This window comes from Caretta caretta, chromosome 8, assembly GCF_965140235.1.
Source record: "Caretta caretta isolate rCarCar2 chromosome 8, rCarCar1.hap1, whole genome shotgun sequence".
Lineage (NCBI taxonomy): Eukaryota > Metazoa > Chordata > Testudines > Cheloniidae > Caretta > Caretta caretta.
This window is the reverse complement of record NC_134213.1, coordinates 55,729,486-55,750,417: the sequence shown is the minus strand read 5'-3', so window position 1 is coordinate 55,750,417 and position 20,932 is coordinate 55,729,486. Positions and strand designations below refer to the sequence as shown.

Genomic DNA, 20,932 nt, shown 5'->3' with positions numbered 1-20,932 from the left:
TCATATCTGTGTGGTGTCCCTCTGCAACAGGATTTGGGGGATGGGCAGGAGAGGGGCCAGTGCATCTGCTATGAAGATCCGTTGGCCATATCCTGCTCCCTCTAGAGCAGGGGCACAATGCCTGCAGTGGCTGTTTGAGACTCCTCCTTAAGATGTGGATAGTATTACTATATTCAGCCATTCTTCATTACAGATTCAGGTGGTATTTTGCCAGTTATATATTAAGGAGATGGCTCTTTGGGAGCCAGTTAATCTCATCTTTCCCTCTATACCGAGCCCTGCCTGCCACAGATGCACCTCCTGCTATGACAATCTGTGCAATAATAGAAAAGAAAGAGCCAAGAGTGTCTGAGAGATTTCTCCACCTTGTGCCAAAACAATGACCCCCTCCCCCCGTGCATTTCTATTTATGAATCATGCTCTCTTTTGTTTACAAGGCCACTTAAGTTTCTACGTTTTGCTGCTGCCAGTGAAACACATCAACTAAAAGCTGCTGAAGAACATGAAACATGGCTTTTTGAAGAAATGTACTTGCATTCCTTTTCTGTGAGGTTACACTCTTGTATGGCTGCCCAGCCTGGGGAGTGTGTCTGTTCTTGTTGGCTCAACGCTCTAACAATCCTTCATTCACGTAATCCCCTGTGATTTACTTGAGACCCAAACTCTCTCTCCTTCAGGATTATCCTGAGATCTGGAGGGATACACTTAAAGGTGAAGAGTTGAAATGAAAACCAAGTTATGCTCAGCATTATGGCCTTAATTCAGCAAAACGTTGAAGTCCAAGTGAAAAGTTAAGCACATGCTTAAAAACCTCATGACTTCCATGGACTTTATGCATGTACTCATGTATGTTTTGTTGAATTGGAGCCTGTGAGTTGATGCCCGCACCCACTAGGCAAGGGGGTTATCAGTGGTGAAATAATAGGTTTTGTGAAATCCATTGGCATTACCTGGCTAGCTGAATGTGTCCCATAATGCATCACTCTCTCTGACACCATAGACAACCTGGGACTAATGGTACTGTGTCTGTAACTTCACAGAAGAATGGATTCTGAGCTGTCTTAGAAAACCAGGCAGGAATGCTGTATTTCTCAAAGAACAAAGCGAATTTTAAAGGAGATGAATTGTTCTTTACCTGAGTCCCCTCCACACCCTGGTGAGTAAGGGCATTCAGCCCACAGAGCGGGACTTCACTCGCTTTTCCTTGCTGTTCACCTTGACAGGTGCAGTGAACGTCATTTGACTTGCTGTATTACTGTGTAGACCGATGCTTCAGCTACTGAGTTGGGAGTTGAGGAATTGTGATTAATCAACATTTGATAATATTATTTACTCCCCCCAATGGGGAAGGATAGTTTTGTAGCTGAAGTAAAGGACTGGGAATCAGGAGATCTGGATTCTACTCCCAACCCTGCCACAGAGTTCTCGTGAGACACCATGTAAATAACATAACCTCTCTTGGCTTTGGTTTCCCATGTGTAAAACCTCATTTAGGTGCAGTTAGAGTTATTATTTGGGTAGTGTGCCGAGACCCCTACGTAGAATGTGGTATAGCACTGATATTTCTGAAAAATGTGCAAGATTCCTCTGACTTACAGTAGTTGCTTCCAGTTAATTCTCTACTTGCTCTTGGAAAAGTCTTCTCCCTGGGTTTCAGAAGTTAGCCGTGTTTTGATATCTCTTCCTTTAGGAAACAAAAATTCTCTTCTAGTTTCTTTCCATTTTATAGTGTCCTAGTCAAGATTCGTCTTTGGTTTACAGGGAGATGTGCCAGTTGGTTGTTTAGGGATTTTTAAAACTCTGGCAGCAGCCGCACACCCCTAATGAAAAGACAGGAATAAATGACTTGTCTGTTCTTTATTTACCACTTGCTATGGGAATTCAAAACCAAATTAATATTTGGCTCATATTAGGATGCTATTGCTTTTTTTTTGGTTACTTTCAGGAGGACTAGGTGTACACCAGAAATAAACACAATAATTAATCAGGACAGCATGTTAGCCACTGGGCCTGTCTCTCCTCTCACACAGGTGAAGTTATTCCTGATTGACATCATTCATATGAAAGATAAATCAGGCCCTCTATAAATGCGCCATCTGTATAATCCAAACTGTTTGGAGCCCTCATTAGCTTGAACAGGTCATATGAAACAGAAGTTACCTAGCTCTGTACCTACCCTTTCCTCTGAAGCTCTACCCTCTGTTAGTTTATCTTAAACTATCATAATTTGAATTATATATTAAAAACCCTTCTGTTACCAAATAACACTGTAGATTATTAAAACTGAAATCATTTTTAAAATCAAATTTACGTTTTAATAGTGACACTCATTTTAGTATTTTATACTTTGCTAAAGTTGGGTTGTGAAACTAAGCCAGTCAGTTTTCAGGAATCACTTATAAAATTCTCTGGCCTTTGTTATGCAGGAGCTCAGACCAGATGATGATAATGGTCTTTTCTGCCTTAAAATATATATATCCAGGGGTTTCACTCTCTGTATGCAGGGACTGATCCAAAGTCCACTGAAGTCAATAGAAAGACTCCCATTGACTCCAGTGGGTTTTAGTCAGATTCACAGTTAGCTCCACATTCTGCTCCGGTATGTTAGTGCAGTGGAGAGCAATGCTTAAATGGAATAAAAATCTGGCTTTAGTTTAACTATTGGCTTGAATAAAATTATGAAACATTTCTGTTGCTCTAAAGTTTTATAAAACCCTTCCCCTTCCTCCAGAATCGCACAGAGTCCCTACTGTGGTGGGCTCTGTGCCATGCAGGTATTATAGACCTTCTATGGCACCTCCTCAACTCCTGCTCTCTGCAGCATTGGTTCTGCTGCTGGAGGGCACTGTGCACCCGTTTGGGAGTGGCAGGATTTGTCCCACATGCTTTTTAAGCTCACCTGTGCCAAGTGGCTTACCCAAATCTGCAAGCTCAATGAATGTAGGGCAAATTATGGATTTGAGCATGCAAACAGATTACGTGACTGCACATCCAAATACCCCTTTGCTCCTGGAATTATCTGATTTGTGTGGGCCAAGGACAATTTGTTCAGTCACATACACAATTTGTGGATACAGGGGGGCTGTGCACAAGTTTTGTGGGCATAACTTGGGTGAGCGACTTTGACTATTTATAACCGTTTTCTCTACATTAGATCAGAACATGTAGAGAAACACTTCAAATGTAGCCTTCTTCAGTACTCCATTGCAAACAGGAAGGACCCTGTATAACTATTTATTTCAACAGCTAACCTGCCACAAACGCTTCATCCCTGGCTCATAGTCTCTTAGGAGATGAACAAGATGATCAAATGGAGCATTTCCACCACTAGCTTCTACAGCATGATTGTCAAAGGACCTCATTACGGGCCTGATACAAAATCCATAGACATCAATGGAGACTTTCCATTGAATATACAGTACAACCTCAGAGTTAGGAACACCTCGGGAATGGAGGTTGTTGGTAACTCTGAAATGTTTGTAACTCTGAGCAAAACATTATGGTTGTTCTTTCAAAAGTTAACAACTGAACATTGACTTAAGACAGCTTTGAAAGTTTACTATGCAGAAGAAAAATGCTGCTTTCCCTTTATTTTTTAGTAGTTTACGTTTAACGCAGTAGCATACTGTATTTGCTTTATTTATTTATTTATCTTATTTGTCTTTTTTTTTCTTCTCTGCTGCTGCCTGATTGTGTATTCTGGTTCCAAATGAGGTGTGTGGTTGACTGGTCAGTTCGTAACTCTGTTGTTCGTAACTCTGAGGTTCTACTGTAGTGGCCTTTGTATACAGCTCTAGGGTCTCAACCCTGCTTCTGTTTAAATGAATAGTAAAAAGCCAGTTAACTTAATTTGTGCCGGATTAGGCTTTTGGTTAACTGTTCCACTATTTGATCTTTACTGTGAAAGGTCTAAGAACCTTTAAAGCAGTCATGTAAAGAAAGAGAAGCTGCTCTTACCGTTGTCTTCTATTTTGGAAAACCAGTTGCCTAATGTTAATCTGCTTTCCAGTATAATATTTTAAAACTACAGTGAACTCCATCAGTAAAAGCTCTTCCTCCCAGCCTACCCAAGTGAAAGAGTTAGGGAATATTAAATGCAGTAGGAAAACTACTGCAGGTCACTTGTGTTCGATTTTTCTACTGCATGTGTTATAATGCTGCATGGAAACTGGGAGGCTAAAAGGCACACAGTGTTCCTTCTGCCCGACAGTACCTTTCCTGCAGTGGTGAAAAACAGCAAAATATTCTCCTGTGCTCCTCCGACACCACACCTGAGGTAAATAAACTGTAAATAATTTGAGAATTCAAAATAGGGTGCTAAAGGAGTGAAAAGCTGATGGAATTTTTTATAACTTCATTTTTTTTTGCAGGGGGAGGGGCAGAATTGCCAAAACGTAAATTAACACACACAAAACCTAAGTTTAAAGAGACATCAGGCTAAAAATACTATGCAGTATTTATAGCAGCAAGTTTCCTTACCTCTGTCAGGAATACGTTAATTAAATCTGTGAATGTTTTAGATGGCTTGCTTACTTTCACCATCTGTGATACTTAGGGCTGGGTTTTGTTTTTCTTTTTGTGGATGGAGAGGTTGTACTTCACTTAGCTTGGACAGTGAGGGCTGAACTACATAGCAAAGTTAGGTTGGTATAACCTACGTTGTAAATTGAAACCAGTATAGTTGATGCTGATATAACTCCCCATGTAGACGGACACTCTTATTCCAGTGTAAGAGCAGCATTTTTGGTTTAGATTTCAATTCTTGGGAAGGGGTTTTAGTTAAACTGAAAAAAAGTCATTCAGACTTGATAAGAGTGTCTATGTTGGGGAGTTATACCAGTACAACTGTACTGGTGTAACTGGTAACATTTCCCATGTGGACCAGGCCTGAAAGTAGAGTATCAGTTTCTCTTTTGTGACTTGTAAGCCCTGCAAGAGAATGTTTAACAAAACCTTTCTGTTAACCAAATCTAGATTTGGACTTTAAAATCTCCCTTTTAATTCAAGGATGAATGACCTGACTTAACCGCAGTGTTAAAACTTCTACCCTTATTGATAGTCACAAGCAGAGCAGGTTACTACTTGAATTGAGGGAATTGTCTGTCAGATGTCTGATATCAGTGCCCTGGACAGAACTACCATAGTCAGAGTGGGCCTGTTTCTGTTGTACTAAATGGGAGTTTTGCCATTGACTTCAACAAGAGCATCATCAGCCCTGTTATTACCATAGCCTGAGCGCATTGAAGGCTGATCCAAAACCCTTGATGTCAATGGGAACCGTTTGAAAGGGGAAAATGGTAGTCCAGGGTTTTTCACCTTTGATCTGCACTGTTCCCCATTCTTGTGAGACCCATGATCCCATCTTCCAGTATTTCTTGCTTTACTTCAATCCCTAGCTCCTGGAGCCATTTCATTATCGTGCGCAAGTTTTAGTGTTATGGTTTGGGGTGCAATCCAGTCAGTGAGGGGTTGTGTCACCACTTGCCTGCAACCTTGGGTGCCTTACAATTAGGGCTGTCGATTAATTGCAGTTAACTCATACGATTAACTCAAAAAAATTAATCGTGATTAAAAAAATTAATCACGATGAATTGCAGTTTTAATCTCACTGTTAAACAACAGAATACCAATTGAAAGTTATTAAATATTTTTGGATGTTTTTCTACATTTTCAAATATGTTGATTTCAATTAAAACACAGAATACAAAGTGTACACTACTAACTTTATATTATTATTTTTTATTAAAAATATTTGCACTGTAAAAATGATAAACAAAAGAAATGGTATTTTTCAGTTCACCTCAAACAAGTACTGTAGTGCAATCTCTTTATCGTGAAAGTGTACCTTACAAATGTAGATTTTTTTTGCTATATAACTGCACTCAAAGCAATGCAAAATTTTAGAGCCTACAAGACTACTCAGTCCTACTTCTTGTTCAACCAATCACTAAGACAAACGAGTTTGTTTACATTTACGGGAGATAATGCTGCCAGCTTCTTATTTACAGTGCCACCAGAAAGTGAAAGCAGACATTCACATGGGACTTTTGTAGCTAGCATTGCAAGGCATTTACGTGCCAGATACGCTAAACCAGGGGTAGGCAACCTATGGCACGTGAGCTCATTTTCAGTGGCACTCACACTGCCCAGGTCCTGGCCACTGGTCCTGGGGGCTCCACTCCTGGCCTGGGGTACTGGCTGCTGGCCCCCTGCCAGCTGGGGTTCCGTCTGCCGGCCCCGCTCTGCCCACTGCCGGCCTCGGGTCCCAGACACTGGTCTGGGGGCTCTGCTACCAGCCTGGGGCTCTGCAGCCACCCCCAGCTGTGGCTCACTGGCCCCAGCCTGGGGCAGTGAGGGGTGCAGGCAGGGGCAAGAGGGGGTGCAGCTCAGCAACTCCACCTTAAAAATTGTTCCAGCACCACTGTACTGGGATATTTTTAAGTCTTGATTTGCCGCTTACATCACTATCACGCCATTTGGAACAGCACACTGTGTTTGACTTTGAGATTAGAATGTACATGCAAGAACTGGAATCAGAATTTTCTGACCGATTCAAGATTTCCAGTGATTTGGCCCAGTGCTTTCTTTTCTAATTAAACCTGAAAAGTTCAATGAAAGCAACTTTGATTTGTCTGTATTTCAGTGGATGGGTATTGAAGATTTTGAAGTGCAGCTCATTCAGTTAAAAAGCTCAGCATGGTGGGCATCAAAGTTTGGAGATCTGCGGAGTGTACTTTAAACCAAGAGAGATCATGGGGCCTCTATTCTGACCTGCTGGATGCCTCTGCCAGTGAAATTTAACTGTTTGAAGAAAATTGCATTTGCAATGCTTTCAGCATTTGGATCCACATACTTGTGGTATTTTCACACATGAAATCTGTCCTCTGTCCCTCTCAGAGCCGGTTAACAATTGATCACTCAGAAGCCTGTGTGCAGCTTAAAGTATCCAAATACGTGCCAGACATTGGAAAACTCAGCAAGGAAAAGCAAGGGCAAGGATCACACTAAACTGATGAAGTGAGCTGTAGCTCACCAAAGCTTATGCTCAAATAAATTTGTTAGTCTCCAAGGTGCCACAAGTCCTCCTTTTCTTTTTGCGGATACAGACTAACACGGCTGCTAATCTGAAACCTGTCACTAAACTGATAAGATCTGCCTTTTAATTTAATTTTAAATGAAGCTTCTTAAACATTTTAAAAACCATATTTACTTTACATGCAACAATAATTAAGTTATATATTATAGACTTATAGAAAGAGACCTTCTAAAAATGTTAACATGTATTTCTGGCACATGAAACCTTAGATTAGAGTGAATTAATGAAGGCTTGGCATACCACTTCTGGAAGGTTGCCAACCCCTGTGCTAAACATGCTTTGGCCACAGTTCCAGAGGACATGTTTCCATGCTGATGACACTTGTTAAAAAAATAATGCATAATTAAATTTGTGACTGAACTCCTTGGGGGAGAATTGTATGTCTTCTGCTCTGTTTTACATGCATTCTGCCATATATTTTGTTTTATAGCGTCTCTGATGATGACTCAGCACGTGTTCATTTTAAGAACACTTTCGCTGCAGATTTGACAAAAGGCAAAGAAGGTACTAATGTGAGATTTCTAAAGATAGCTACAGCACTTGACCCAAGGTTTAAGAATCTGAGGTGCCTTCCAAAATCTGAGGGGGACAAGGCATGGAGCATGCTTTCCGAAGTGTTAAAAGAGCAACACTCCGATGCAGAAACTACAAAACTTGAACCACCAAAAAAAGAAAATCATCTGACTCAGATGATGAAAATGAATGTGCGTCGGCCTGCTCTGCTTTGGATCGTTATCGAAAAGAATCCGTCAGCATGGACACACGTCCTCTGGAATAGTGGATGAAGCATAAAGGGACAGATGAATCTTTAGCGCATCTGGCTTGTAAACATCTTGTGACGCCGGCTGCAACAGTGCCATGTGAACTCCTGTTCTCACTTTCAGGTGACATTGTGAACAAGAACGAGGCAGCATTATCTCCTGCAAATGTAAACAAATGTCTGAGTGACTGGCTGAACAAGAAATAGGACTGAGTGGACTTGTAGGTGCTAAAGTTTTACAATGTTTTACTTTTGAATGCAATTATTTTTTGTACATAATTCTATATTTGTAAGTTCAACTTTCATGATAAAGAGATTGCACTATAGTACTTGTATTAGGTGAATTGAAAAATACTATTTATTTTGTTTTTTACAGTGCAAATATTTGTAATAAAAATAAATATAAAGTGAGCACTGTACACTTTGTATTCTGTGTTGTAATTGAAATCATTATATTGGAAAATGTAGAAAACATCCAAAACTATTTAAATAAATGGTATTCTATTATTGTTTAACAGTGTGATTAATCGTGATTAATTTTTTTAATCACTTGACAGCCCTGTTTACAATGCTTTGCTGCTGTAGCTGCCAGCCTGGGACTCTAATAACCAGCCTACCAGAATACAGGTCACACCCTGATGTGTCTGTGTGCTAAACTGCTGAACCAGGGCTGTCCTCTCCCTAGCTGCCTGTCCACTGCTCCACAGCCCCACTTTGGCTTCCACAAGACTTGGTTACAACCAGCCAGGGGACCCAACATATTCTTAGGCCTGAATTCCCTCCGAACCATGTGCTCTGCAAATGTCCAGCCCTCTCCTGGGCAGCTCAGAGAAATAATGGACTTTCATTGTGTCTGCCTGAAGAGCGGGATGGTCAGACAATCAAATACACGTTCCATTGTCTGGGTAAGATCTGTTTACCAACTTTCCTTCATATGCCTGGTTTAAACACACTTTATTAATAAGTCCAGCATATATCCACAACTCTTAATACACACTACATCCATACATCACCCAAGGATATTAATGATCAGTGAGCTATTAGTTTTCAAATGATATCTCATAAGTCATATTTTGTAGTAAAATTATTATAATAGTTTGTAGGGTATGAATGACCAGTGCTTATGGTCACACTCAGCTTACTGAAAAAAGAAAAGGAATACTTGTGGCACCTTAGAGACTAACCAATTTATTTGAGCATAAGCTTTCGTGAGCTACAGCTCACTTCATCGGATGCATCCGATGAAGTGAGCCTTAGCTCACGAAAGCTTATGCTTTCACGAAAGCTTTCACAAAAGCTTAGTCTCTAAGGTGCCACAAGTACTCCTTTTCTTTTTGCGAATACAGACTAACACGGCTGCTACTCTGAAACTCAGCTTACTGTCTTTTTTTAAATGAAAATTTCTAGCCCTCGTGGTTGCAGAGAAAATCTTGAAAACATGACCAGCGTGCATCCTAGAGGCTGAGAAACCAGAAGAACAAGTTTCTTATTTTTTTTTTTTAAACATCTCATGGCTTATCAGCCAATCTCATGGTTTTGGGGGGCTCAAATCATGATTTTTGAACGTCTGGGATTGGCAATATTGTATAGGTTATTCTACTACAGTTTAGGTAAATCAAAGGACAGGAATGGCTAAAATGGCCCAGCGAGTTCATCAACATGGCTCTAGGCCACTCTGCTCTTTCATACAGCGATGCAAGCCATGCAGATTACAGGTCCCAGCATGCAGTGCTCCATCTCTAGCTAAGCAGCTCTTTCAGCCTGACCAGTTGGATCAGGATGGGGCATTGTATGCTGGGAACTATAGCTCTGTGCCAGCATGGCCATATTAACAATGGAGTTAGGGACTCTTGCCATCTGCTCCATGGGATGCAAATCTGGTGGAATTCCTGGAAACTTGTTTTAATACAGCACTCGGGCAGAATCTGGGTGCCCCTGATTTAGGATCTGTAGCTACCTGTAGGGTTTGATTTTGTTTTTACTACTTTACACGAGCAGGGGGCAGTCCAGTCACCATTCTTAATATGACCTTATTGCTGGTCACCGTTGAACTTTAATGAGGAATGTGTGCTGTCTACATACAGGGTGTGAAGTGTGCTGAAATTTTGAATTTAGAAGTTGTCTGTCATTCATGAAATTCCATTGAAAGCTGGGGTCAGGGCAACACCAATACGCCCAAGCAAATGCTGCTTTAAAAAAAAATCAAGCTGTTTTCTCAGTGTCAGTTTTCAAAAGAGGCTTGTTTAGTGCAGAGCTGCATTCAGGATGAGTTTTTAAAATGTCAATAGTTTGAGCACAAAGAAGGCTCCTCTACAGTGGAGAATATTGTGTGTAACCGAAGTGTCAGGACTGGCTAGTGTGAAACTGTGCATCCTCACAATGAGTCCTCTGTCACTTGCATTTACCCCTGCACCACCACAGAACATTATAATAAATTAGTCCATGTTTGTCTAGACAGACCAAGTACAGCATACACTTTTCGCACATTGCCCTGTCAATGTGCCTCAACCCTCTTCTGGCAGGAACCATTTCTGTAGGGGAGAGTATAGCCCATTCGCCATGGCCATTCAGTGCACCACCTCAGACAGCCAGTTAGGGAGCAAATGATGGTGGTGTTTTTCGTGATGTGGACACCTCTGTGATCTTGGAATTGGACTGAGACTATCAGACTCCTTTCCCTTATGCCACGGAAAACAATGAGAGAGTAACCTCTAAGTTAGAATTGGAGAGTTGAGATTAAAAGGCTCTGAATTGTATTACCAATCTGCAACCTACTGGATGTCCGATTCTCCCCTGAAAGGTGACTGTGGCAGAGATTGTCTGTGTGATTACAGAAAAGCAGAGTTCGTAAGGGAAATCATGACACTCGTTTTGTGGCTCAGTGCACATGGCTGCCAGTAGAAACCTGTGTTGGTGTTTTGTTTGGTTTTTATGCAATGGTTGTCATAAAATAGTCAACATTTCCCCACAGTTTCCAGACAGCAATATTGGAGACATCACAGTCACTTCTTATCCCAAGGACAGATGCATACTGCTGCAGTAAGATACCACTGTATGGAAACAATGGTGAATGCTGACTTTTAATGGTGTTAAATGTAAATAGTTCTGAGAACAATAACAAAAATAGCTGTTGGGAATGGCCTATTTTTGAAGCTCTAAACTGGAAAAAGTAAAGGTTTGCCAAATTGCTAGTCACCGAGCATGTGTGATCCAAGAAGTGACTAACTTTGTTGTGTTTGAGAGTTTAAGGCTTATAAATACCACTGGATGGACACACCTGGAGACTGAAATCCTTTATCTGAGCCAAATCCTTGTCTCAGTGAAGTCACTGGCAAAACTCCAATGGGAACAGGATTTAGCCCCTAACCCACAGAGTAGGTACAGCATAGGCTCCAGCTATGCAGGCTTCCCTCTAGTGACCTCTCTGGTGACCTAGAGATTCCACCAGCTTCCATTCCATTTCACCCCTCAGCCTCCCTTTGGCGAGTGCCAGCTAGTGCAGCCTTTTATGGAGGCTTTTGTGAAGAGGACGCTTGTCCAGTAGAACTGGACTGAGATCACAAATACATTTTTGTCACATAAACTGGTGTTTGTGTTGATCGCAGTGTTTTCTGAAAGACTGCAGAAATTAGTGTAGCACAAGTCAAGTGTTTATTTTCAAAAAGTGCTCCATCTTGGCTCAACCCAGAGCACTGCATGCTGAACATGTAGTCTGTGTGCGCTGTCTCTCTTAAAAATGAGGACAGTTATGGAGCTCATTGTAGAATTCCATAGGCTCCTGCAGTTGCATCTCTACACTAACAGACAGTATGATCAGACTTCTGTCTCCATGCTTGGACTGGAACAAGCAAGGAGGAACTATTGATATAAGTGTGAACTAGCTGCTAATGGGAGAGTTGCTGTAACTCTGTAAAAAACAGCCTATGTGTCTGTCTGCTTAACCCAAAAGGACGTCTGTTCAGCTAGTCAGCATTCATTCCCGGGGGAGCTGCTTTTCCAACCGCCAAGAACAGTCCTCATGTCTGTAGATCAACATCTGGCAAAGGGAACATTCCCTCGTATTAATTATTTTTAAAGGAAATTGCTTTTCCTTTGTTAATGACTGTCTCAATCTCCTACTACTTCCTTCACTTTGCTCTCCCCGTGATGCTGACATTTTGGGGTTGTGTAGTTCTCAGGGCTGAGTGGAGAAAGAGTCCACACTCGGCATTGGCGTAATATGAGAGAGCATCCCCAGAGTAATAAAGGATCTGGCCCGACACCAGAGCCAGAGCTTCAACTCCCCTCTCCAAACTACAAGCAAACCCTCTCCTTCTCCTTTTCATGTAATCAGCAGGATAGAAAAATTGGGGGATGTTGTCAAAGGCACAAAGGGGAGTTAGGTACCTACCCAACCTGTCTTGAGCATGTTATGTGCCTAACTCTCCCTTGAAAACCTCCCCCGTCATCATGATTAACTAGGGCCTTGTAAAACATGATGGGAGGCACACTTGGAAGCTCTTTGGGGAAGGCATGTCTTTTTGTTCTATGTCTATACGGTGCCTAGTACAATGAGGTCCTGTCCCACGATTGGGGCTCCTAAGTGCTACTGCAACACAAATGATTGCTAATGCAGGGACACTAAAAAGAGTGCCCTGATGTTTTAGGAATGTGGATTGTAAATGTTAGACAACCCTTGAACTTATTGGTGCAGCAGGCTAAAACCACTACTTTCTTCTGTTACAGGCCATGGCTTTTTATATTCATTGTGGGCAACCAGGAGCACCAATAAGACTCCTAGGACTGGCACTGGGCTAATTCACTTTCTTTCTTTCTTTCTTTCTTTCTTTCTTTCTTTCCATAAATGTCCCATAAATAAATAATGCTGTCCTGAGGCTATTTAATTCTTTTCCAGCTTATTTAGCAATAATTACAGAAGTCTGTATCCTTGATTTTCCTCTCACTCAAACCAGGTAAATCCGCTGGAGACAAAAGCTTCACTGGTATGGAACCAGTGTAAACAAGAGGAGAATAAGACCCTGTTTATGTCTCATAAGATCATATAATATTGTAAGAAAAAATACCTAAGACCTTGTCCTGAAAGATCTCAAAGAGCTGCACAAATTAAATATGGAGGGCACAGATCCTTAGAAGTTTCAACAGGGTGAAGTCCATGGAGCTATGCTAAATTACACAACTGAGAATCTACCCAGTACAGTGCCACTGAAATGTGTCTGCCTCTGGGACCACGGTAGTGCTCAGCACGCTGCATGGCTGTGAGGATAGGGAATATTTTGTCCAATGCCAGTGGGCAAATCCCAGCTCTTAGGAAAAGTGCTGTGGGATCCTTAATGTTACTGTGAATCTGTCAGGACTCCAGTCTGTAAGGTTTCCTGCAAAGGACCCAATCATAGCAAATTGCATTTGGAAATAGAGTAATAGGGAAGTGGTGCTCATCTTAGGGAGCATGAAGGGCTGAATCCACCCTGCTGAGATCTGATTCCAGTTGGGGGGTTTTTTATACCTGATTCTTGCAACATGGGAGCACACATGCAACCTCAGAAAAGTTGGTGGCAGAAACAGTTGAAGAAGCCGCTGGCCTTCTCCTATGGACTCCTGAGCTCTGGGACCATCCCACCTTACAGGGTCCTAGATCCAGGGCTCCAGCCTGAGCCCTAATGTCTACACTGCAATTAAACAGCTGCGGAGTCTGAGCCTTTAGCCTGGGCCAGCTGTCAGTTTTTAATTGCAGGGTAGACATACCCGGACAGGTGCTGCAGAGACACAATCCCACGAGGGAAATCCTAAGGGATGGTTGCATGGATTTGTGTGTATGTCTCTTGCCAGGATTTGGAACTATACATACACTCCCAATGCAGATTATATGAGCTCCTGGCAGGCCTAATGTGTCCTGGGTTAGGGCAGGAGGAAAGTTACGGGGGTGCCAGCCAACATACAGGTGCACTTTACTATTTATACACAATGTATGTCCACCCATTTGAGGGCATTTCTTTGTCAAGAAAGAATTTGGTCTTACCCTGTCCAGCCTGTGCCTGCTATTCAGATGCTACGTTAATGGGATTCTTTGTGCCCTTATTTCTTCAGGGCAGCCACTGACCATAACGTTGATAACACCACAGAGATGCTCAGAGAGTGGCTGAAGAATGTGCAAAAACTGTATCACTATGTGGAGTGGAGGCCTATGGAGGAGCCTCAGTGAGTATCATGGCCAGTGGTTTCCTGAATGGTTTGGGGGTTTCAATATCAAGATTATAGAAATCTTTAAACCAATGGTGGTTTAAACAAATGATTGTTGCAGGATTTACGTTCAGATTCTTTAAGGGCCTGTCTCAGCAAAGCACTTCAGCACATCTTTAACTTCAGGGGGAATACTCATGTGTTTAAAGTTAAGGACTTTGGCTGATGGGGACCTATCAGCAGAAAGCAGTTCTATTCAGCCATTTCCCATCTGAGCCTGCCTTCCTTGCACATCCAAAAATTCTCAGTGAAAGGTACAATGAATTAACGATTGGTTCCTTATTTTCCAGGAGACTCAGGGAAACATGCTTCATCTCCCCAACCCTGGTCAAAACTCTGTTCCTGGCTTTCAATATTCAGTACTTTTCCATCCAGGGAATTAGTGCAAGACCCAGGAAGGATATCTTGAGGGAAACTATCATTTACTTAGAATCATAGAACCGTAGAATCATAGAACCATAGAATTATAGAAGATTAGGGTTGGGAGAGACCTCAGGAGGTCATCTAGTCCAACCCCCTGCTCAAAGCAGGACCAACCCCAATTAAATCATCCCAGCCAGTGCTTTGTCCAGCCAGGCCTTAAAAACCACCAAGGATGGAGATTCCACTATCTCCCTAGGTAACCCATTCCAGTGCTTCACCACCTTCCTAGTGAAACAGTTTTTCCTAATATCCAACCTAGACGTCCCCCACTGTAACTTGAGACCATTGCTTCTTGTTCTGCCTTCTGCCACCATTTTGAACAGCCTAGCTCCATCCTCTTTGGAACCCCCCTTCAGGTAGTTGAAGGCTGCTATCAAATCCCCCCCCACACACACACTCTTCTTTTCTGCAGATTAAATAAGCCCAGTTCTCTCAGCCTCTTCTCATAAATCATGTGCCCCAGGCCTCTAATAATTTTGGTTGCCCTCTGCTAGACTCTCTCCAATTTCTCCGCATCCTTTCTGTAGTGGGGGGCCCAAAACTGGACACAATACTTCAGATGTGGCCTCACCAGTGCCAAATAGAGGGGAATAATCACTTCCCTCGATCTGCTGGCAATGCTCCTACTAATGCAGCCCAATATGCTGTTAGCCTTCTTGACAACAAGGGCACACTGCTGACTCATATCCAGCTTCTCGTCCACTGTAACCCCTAGGTCCTTTTCTGCAGAACTGCTGCTTATCCAGTTGGTCCCCAGCCTGTAGCAGTGCATGGGATTCTTCCATCCTAAGTGTGGGACTCTGTACTTGTCCTTGTTGAACCTCATCAGATTTCTTTTGGCCCAATTCTCCAATTTGTATAGGTCACTCTGGACTCTATCCCTACCCTCCAGCATATCTACCTCTCCCGCAAGCTTAGTTTCATCTGTGAACTTGCTGAGGGTGCAATCCATCCCCACATCCAGGTCATTAATGAAGATGTTGAACAAAACCGGCCTCAGGACCAACCCCTAGGGCACTCCGCTTGATACTGGCTGCCAACTAGACATCGAGCCATTGATCACTATCCGTTGAGCTCGATGATCTAGCCAGCTTTCTATCCGCCTTATAGTTCACTCATCCAATCCATACTTTTTTAACTTGCTGGCAAGAATACTGTGAGAGACCATATCGAAAGCTTTGCTTAATTCAAGATGTATCACATCCACCGCTTTCCCCATATTCACAGAGCCATTTCCCCATATTCTCATCATAGAAGGCAATCAGGTTGGTCAGGCATGACTTGCCCTTGGTGAATCCATGTTGACTGTTCCTAATCACCTTCCTCTCCTCCAAGTGCTTCAAAATGGATTCCTTGAGGACCTGCTCCATGATTTTTCCAGGGACCGGGGTGAGGCTGACCAGTCTGTAGTTCCCCCGGATTCTCCTTCTTCCCTTTTTTAAAGATGGGCACTACATTAGCCTTTTTCCAGTTATCCGGGACCTCCCCTGATTGCCATGAGTTTTCAAAGATAATGGCCAATGGCTCTGCAATCGCATCAGCCAACTCCCTCAGCACCCTCAGATGCATTAGATCCAGACCCATGGACTTGTGCATGTCCAGCTTTTCTAAATAGTCCTTCACCTGTTCTTTCACCACTGAGGGCTGCTGACCTCCTCCCCACACTGTGCTGCCCAGTGCTGCAGCCTGGGAACTGACCTTGTCTGTGAAGACCGAGGCAAAAAAAACACCTTAGCTTTTTCCACATCATCTGTCACTAGGTTGCTTCCCCCATTCAGTAAGGGTTCCACACTTTCCCTGACCACCTTCTTGTTGCTAACATAACTGTAGAAACCCTTCTTGTTACCCTTCACATCTCTTGCTAACTGCAACTCCAATTGTGCTTTGGCCTTCCTGATTATGCCCCTGCATGCTTGAGCAATATTTTTATACTCCTCCCTAGTCATCTGTCCAAGTTTTCACTTCTTGTAGGCTTCTTTTTTGTGTTTAAGCTCACCAAAGATTTCTATGTTAAGCCAAGCTGGTCACCTGCCATATTTGCTATTCTTTCTGCACATTGGGATGGTTTGTTCCTCCGCCCTCAATAAGGCTTCTTTAAAATACAGCCAGCTCTCCTGGACTCCTTTCCCCCTCATATTAGCCTCCCAGGGATCCTGGCCATCAGTTCCCTGAGGGAGACAAAATCTGCTTTTCTGATGTCCAGGGTCTGTATTCTGCTGCTCTCCTTTCTTCCTTTTGTCAGGATCCTGAACTTGACCATCTCTTGGTCACCGCTGCCCAGGGTGTTACCCAATTCTACTTCCCCTACCCGTTCTTCCCTGTTTGTGAGCAGCAGGTCAAGAGGAGCCCAGCCCCTAGTTGGTTCCTCCAGCACTTGCACCAGGAAGTTGTCCCCAACACTCTCCAAAAACTTCCTGGATTGTCTGTGCACTGCTGTATTGCTCTCCCAGCAGATGTCAGTGTGATTGAAGTCTCCCATGTGATTTGGAAACTTCTGTTAGTTGTCTGAAGAAAGCCTCGTCTACTTCATCCTCCTGGTCTGCTGGTCTATACCAGATGCCCACCACGACATCACCCTTGTTGCTCTCGCTTCTAAACTTAACTCAAAGACTTTTAACAGGCTTTTCTCCAGTTTCATACTGGAGTTCTGAGCAATCATACTGCTCCCTTACATACAGCGAAACTCCTCCATCTTTTCTCCCCCACCTGTCCTTCCTGAACAGTTTATATGCATCCATGACAGTGCTCCAGTCATGTGAGTTACCCCACCAGGTCTGTTATTCCAATCACATCATAGTTCCTTGACTGTGCCAGGACTTCCAATTCTTCCTGCTTCTTTCCCAGGCCTCTTGTGTTCATGTACAGGCACCTAAGATAACCAGCCGATTGCCCAACTTTCTCAGTATAAATCCGGAGGCCTCCCTGGTTTCACCCTTATACTTGTGTTTCCTCCCAGTGTCCCACTTCCCCACTTACCTCCGGGCTTAAGTCACCATCTCCTGGTGAACCTAATTTAAAGTCCTCCTCACTAAATTAGCAAGCCTGCCTGCGAAGATGCTCTTCCCTCTCTTTGTTAGGTGGATTCCATCTCTTCCTAGCAATCCTTTTTCCTGGAACAATATCCCATGGTTGAAGCAAAGCCCTCTCTCCTACACCACCTGTGTAACCACGCATTTACTTCCACTATTCGATGGTCCCTACCTGGGCCTTTTTCTTCAACAGGGAGGATGGACGAGAACACGACTTGCGCCTCAAACTCCTTTATCCTTCTTCCCAGAGCCATGTAGTCTGCTGTGACCCGCTCAAGGTCATTCTTGGCAGTATCATTGATGCCCAGATGGAGGAGTAGGAAGGGGTAGTGGTCCAAGGGCTTGATTAGTCTTGGCAGACATTCCGTCAAATCCTGAATTCTAGCTCCAGGTGAGCAGCACACTTCTCGAGTTTCCCAGTCTGGATGGCAGATGGATGACTCTGTCCCTCTTAGGAGGGAACCCCTGATCACCACCGCCCGTCTCCTCCTCTTGGGAGTGGTGGTCGTGGAACCCCCATCCCTAGGACAATGCATTCCATGCCTTCCAGTCGATGGAGTTTCCTTCCGGTGCCTTCCCTCAGATGACTCTTCTAAACCATTCTCCGTCATAGTACTTAAGTTGGTACTTAAAGGGACACTGTTGAGTTTAAAAAAGATCATAGAAATGTAGTGCAGGAAGGGACCTCGAGAGGTCATCTGGTCCAAGCCCCTGCACTGAGGCACAAACACATAAACACAGACCATCCTTGACAGGTGTTTGGCCAACATGTTTTTAAAAGCCTCCAATGATGGGGATTCTACAGTCTCTCTTAGAAACCTATTCCAGAGCTTAACTAACCTTAGAGTTAAAAAGTTTTTCCTAACATCTAACCTAAATCTCCCTTGCTGCTGATTAAACCCATTACTACTTGTCTTTACTTTTTGTCCTACCTTTTTTAACATCCATATTAAAGAATAACAATCTTCACCTATTAACAAGATTTCAGATTATGAAAGTGAGAGGATTTTTAAAAATCTAATTTAATTTCCATCCTTTGTGCTGTCTTTTTTTTTACTTTTTTGCATTTACAAGGACACCAAATTCACATTTGTATGCAATCACTTTCTCATTCAGGATCTTATTCCCCAACATAGTGCTCTGGTGTTTGTCTTCCAAATCCAGCAGGGCAGTGTTTGCTTAATTTTCAGTAACAATCCTCTTTCAGCTGGCCTTCTTAAATTTTAATCTTGGAAACTTCCTCCTTTAGGTATTTTAAAAAAAGTTTGCTTTTTAGTGAATATGAATTTTTCAGACCCAGTTCCTCAACTGTTGTAAATTAGCACAGCTCTGTTGAGATCATGGAGTCTGATCTGTTTATATTAGCTGAGAATCTGGCCCTGGGTTTCTTTCTTTCTCCCATATCCTCATCAGTAAGGAAGATTCTGCTATCAGAACACAAACTCCAAGCCTCAGAACAATTATGCATATGTGTAACTTGACTCACAAAATTAGTCCCATTAAGTTCAGTGTTAAGGGTTAGTTTGTTGGGATGGGGCCTTAGGTAACAATGGCTAATGAGGTACAAGCCACGAAAGAATCCAGATCGCTCTCCATGAGCTGTGTTGGTTCTGCTGGGTGTAGGGGAGTAATGTGAACAGATGTGACTCTTAATATCTAGCAGGGAGTAGCTATATGAGGTCAGATCCTCAGCTGGTATAAATCAACATCATTGCACTGACTTCAGTGGAATGACACTGGTTTACACCAGCAGAGCATCTGGCCTACTGAATGAGAAGCTGTTTTTGACATCACCCCTTTTTCACCATAGCCATGTGTGAGGCAGGAAACCCTGTAGCACAGTGTGTTCTTTACAGCCTTGTGTACAAACTCCAGGAATAAACTTGGAATCGCTTTTCCTCAGAACCTGCCTTTTTATTTCTGGTCTCCTACCGCCTGGGTCAGTTGAGGTGACTGTCTGTTTTCCTTTTATGCTGAAGTTAGAAGGGCAATGTAATGACCAGGGGTGCTGCAGCATGGACGAGACCCGGAGACAGTAACTGTTTTTCTTTCATAGGTCTTACCCCGATGAAATTGGGCCAAAACACTGGCCGAGCTCCAGGTTTACCCATGTGATGAAACTCAGGCAGGCAGCTCTGCGAACTGCAAGAGAAAAGTGGTCAGACTACATCATGGTAAAACAGAGGTTTGGTTTATTAACTACAGTTGGGCAGAACATTTTCAGGCAGTCATTCTGCAGCCATGCTCGGAGTGGGGGAAGTGGGCAGAAACAAACCATCTCTGAACTCTGATGAGTCCCCCAAATGGCTGCCAAAAGTTCCTCCCTTCTAAAAGAAGAGCTCTTTGTTTGCTCTGAATTCGGCTTGAAAAACACCTGTGGCATCAGCTGATCTGATCAGCAACAGACTGTGTATGAGGCCCCAGTACTGCAATTAGATCTATGTGCAGAGCCCCGCTGAGTATAATGGGGCTCGGCATGGGCCCAAGGATCCACCCACAGAAACCGGACTATGTTTGCCGGGGAATGTAGTCCTGCTGGTGCTGGGTGCCTTTTTTAGAATCCTGCTGGCTATCAGTGAAGTTTGGTGACACCAGAAAGAAGTTTGGCAGAACAGCATGGAAGGGTGGGATCCGAGCCACTTTACAGCAGTGATCAACAGTCTTGCTGTATCAGACTCCAAGTGGGTGGGGTGTGTCTGGTCTCAGGAACCACTGCTGCTATCTCTCCACATAGCACATAACATCCAGCGTGGGCGTTGGCAGTGCAAGCCTCCCCCATGGTCTCCTTTAGGGGAAGAAGCAAGTTCAGTCTCTCTTCCCATTTAGTGGCCTTTCCACAGAAGCTGCTAATTAGTGCCACTGCTGGATGTGGTATTTTTATAGTGGATGCTTGTCCACTGGGAAATAGACTGAGCCCATCAACTCCTTTCACACGGGCTCTCAGTAGCCATGAGATGGTAACAACTTACAGTTACTGTCAACCTAGGTTGGATTCAGACCAGTGACTTAAAGGCAAAAGTGTCCCTAGCCCATTGCTAATCTCGCGAGCCATTCAACTACTGCCTCCCCTAGGAAGGGACATTGTAAAAGTTTATTACTTTATCTGGTGTTGAAAAAGTCCTTTCTTCCTTTTCCTTCTCTAGTTTGTAGACGCAGATAACTTGCTCACCAATCCAGAGACCCTGAACCTGATGATAGCAGAGAACAAGACCGTGGTGGCACCAATGCTGGAGTCTCGCTCTCTCTATTCTAATTTCTGGTGTGGCATCTCCCCTCAGGCAAGTCACGTCTTCCGTGGGGTTAGTGAACAGTGTCGAGGGGGCTGCCGCATGTGTGAGCTTTCTCTGGAGTGTTGTATTAATTTAGGTGGAATATAGGGGCCCAAAG

At 43.3% G+C, this 20,932-nt stretch overlaps 1 protein-coding gene across 3 annotated transcripts in view; it reads left to right on the top strand.

The window, feature by feature from the left end:
• Positions 1-20,932, top strand: part of COLGALT2 (collagen beta(1-O)galactosyltransferase 2) — an 87,031-nt gene that overhangs the window by 38,074 nt on the left and 28,025 nt on the right. For 2 of the 3 annotated variants that reach the window (XM_048862000.2, XM_048862001.2), the window contains 3 exons: positions 13,941-14,051; positions 19,602-19,719; positions 20,689-20,823. The exons of the other annotated variant lie outside the window; for it this stretch is intronic. In XM_048862000.2, coding sequence (XP_048717957.2) covers positions 13,941-14,051; positions 19,602-19,719; positions 20,689-20,823 — 364 coding nt within the window. The remainder of the gene's footprint in view (positions 1-13,940; positions 14,052-19,601; positions 19,720-20,688; positions 20,824-20,932) is intronic. 3 annotated transcript variants of the gene reach the window in all.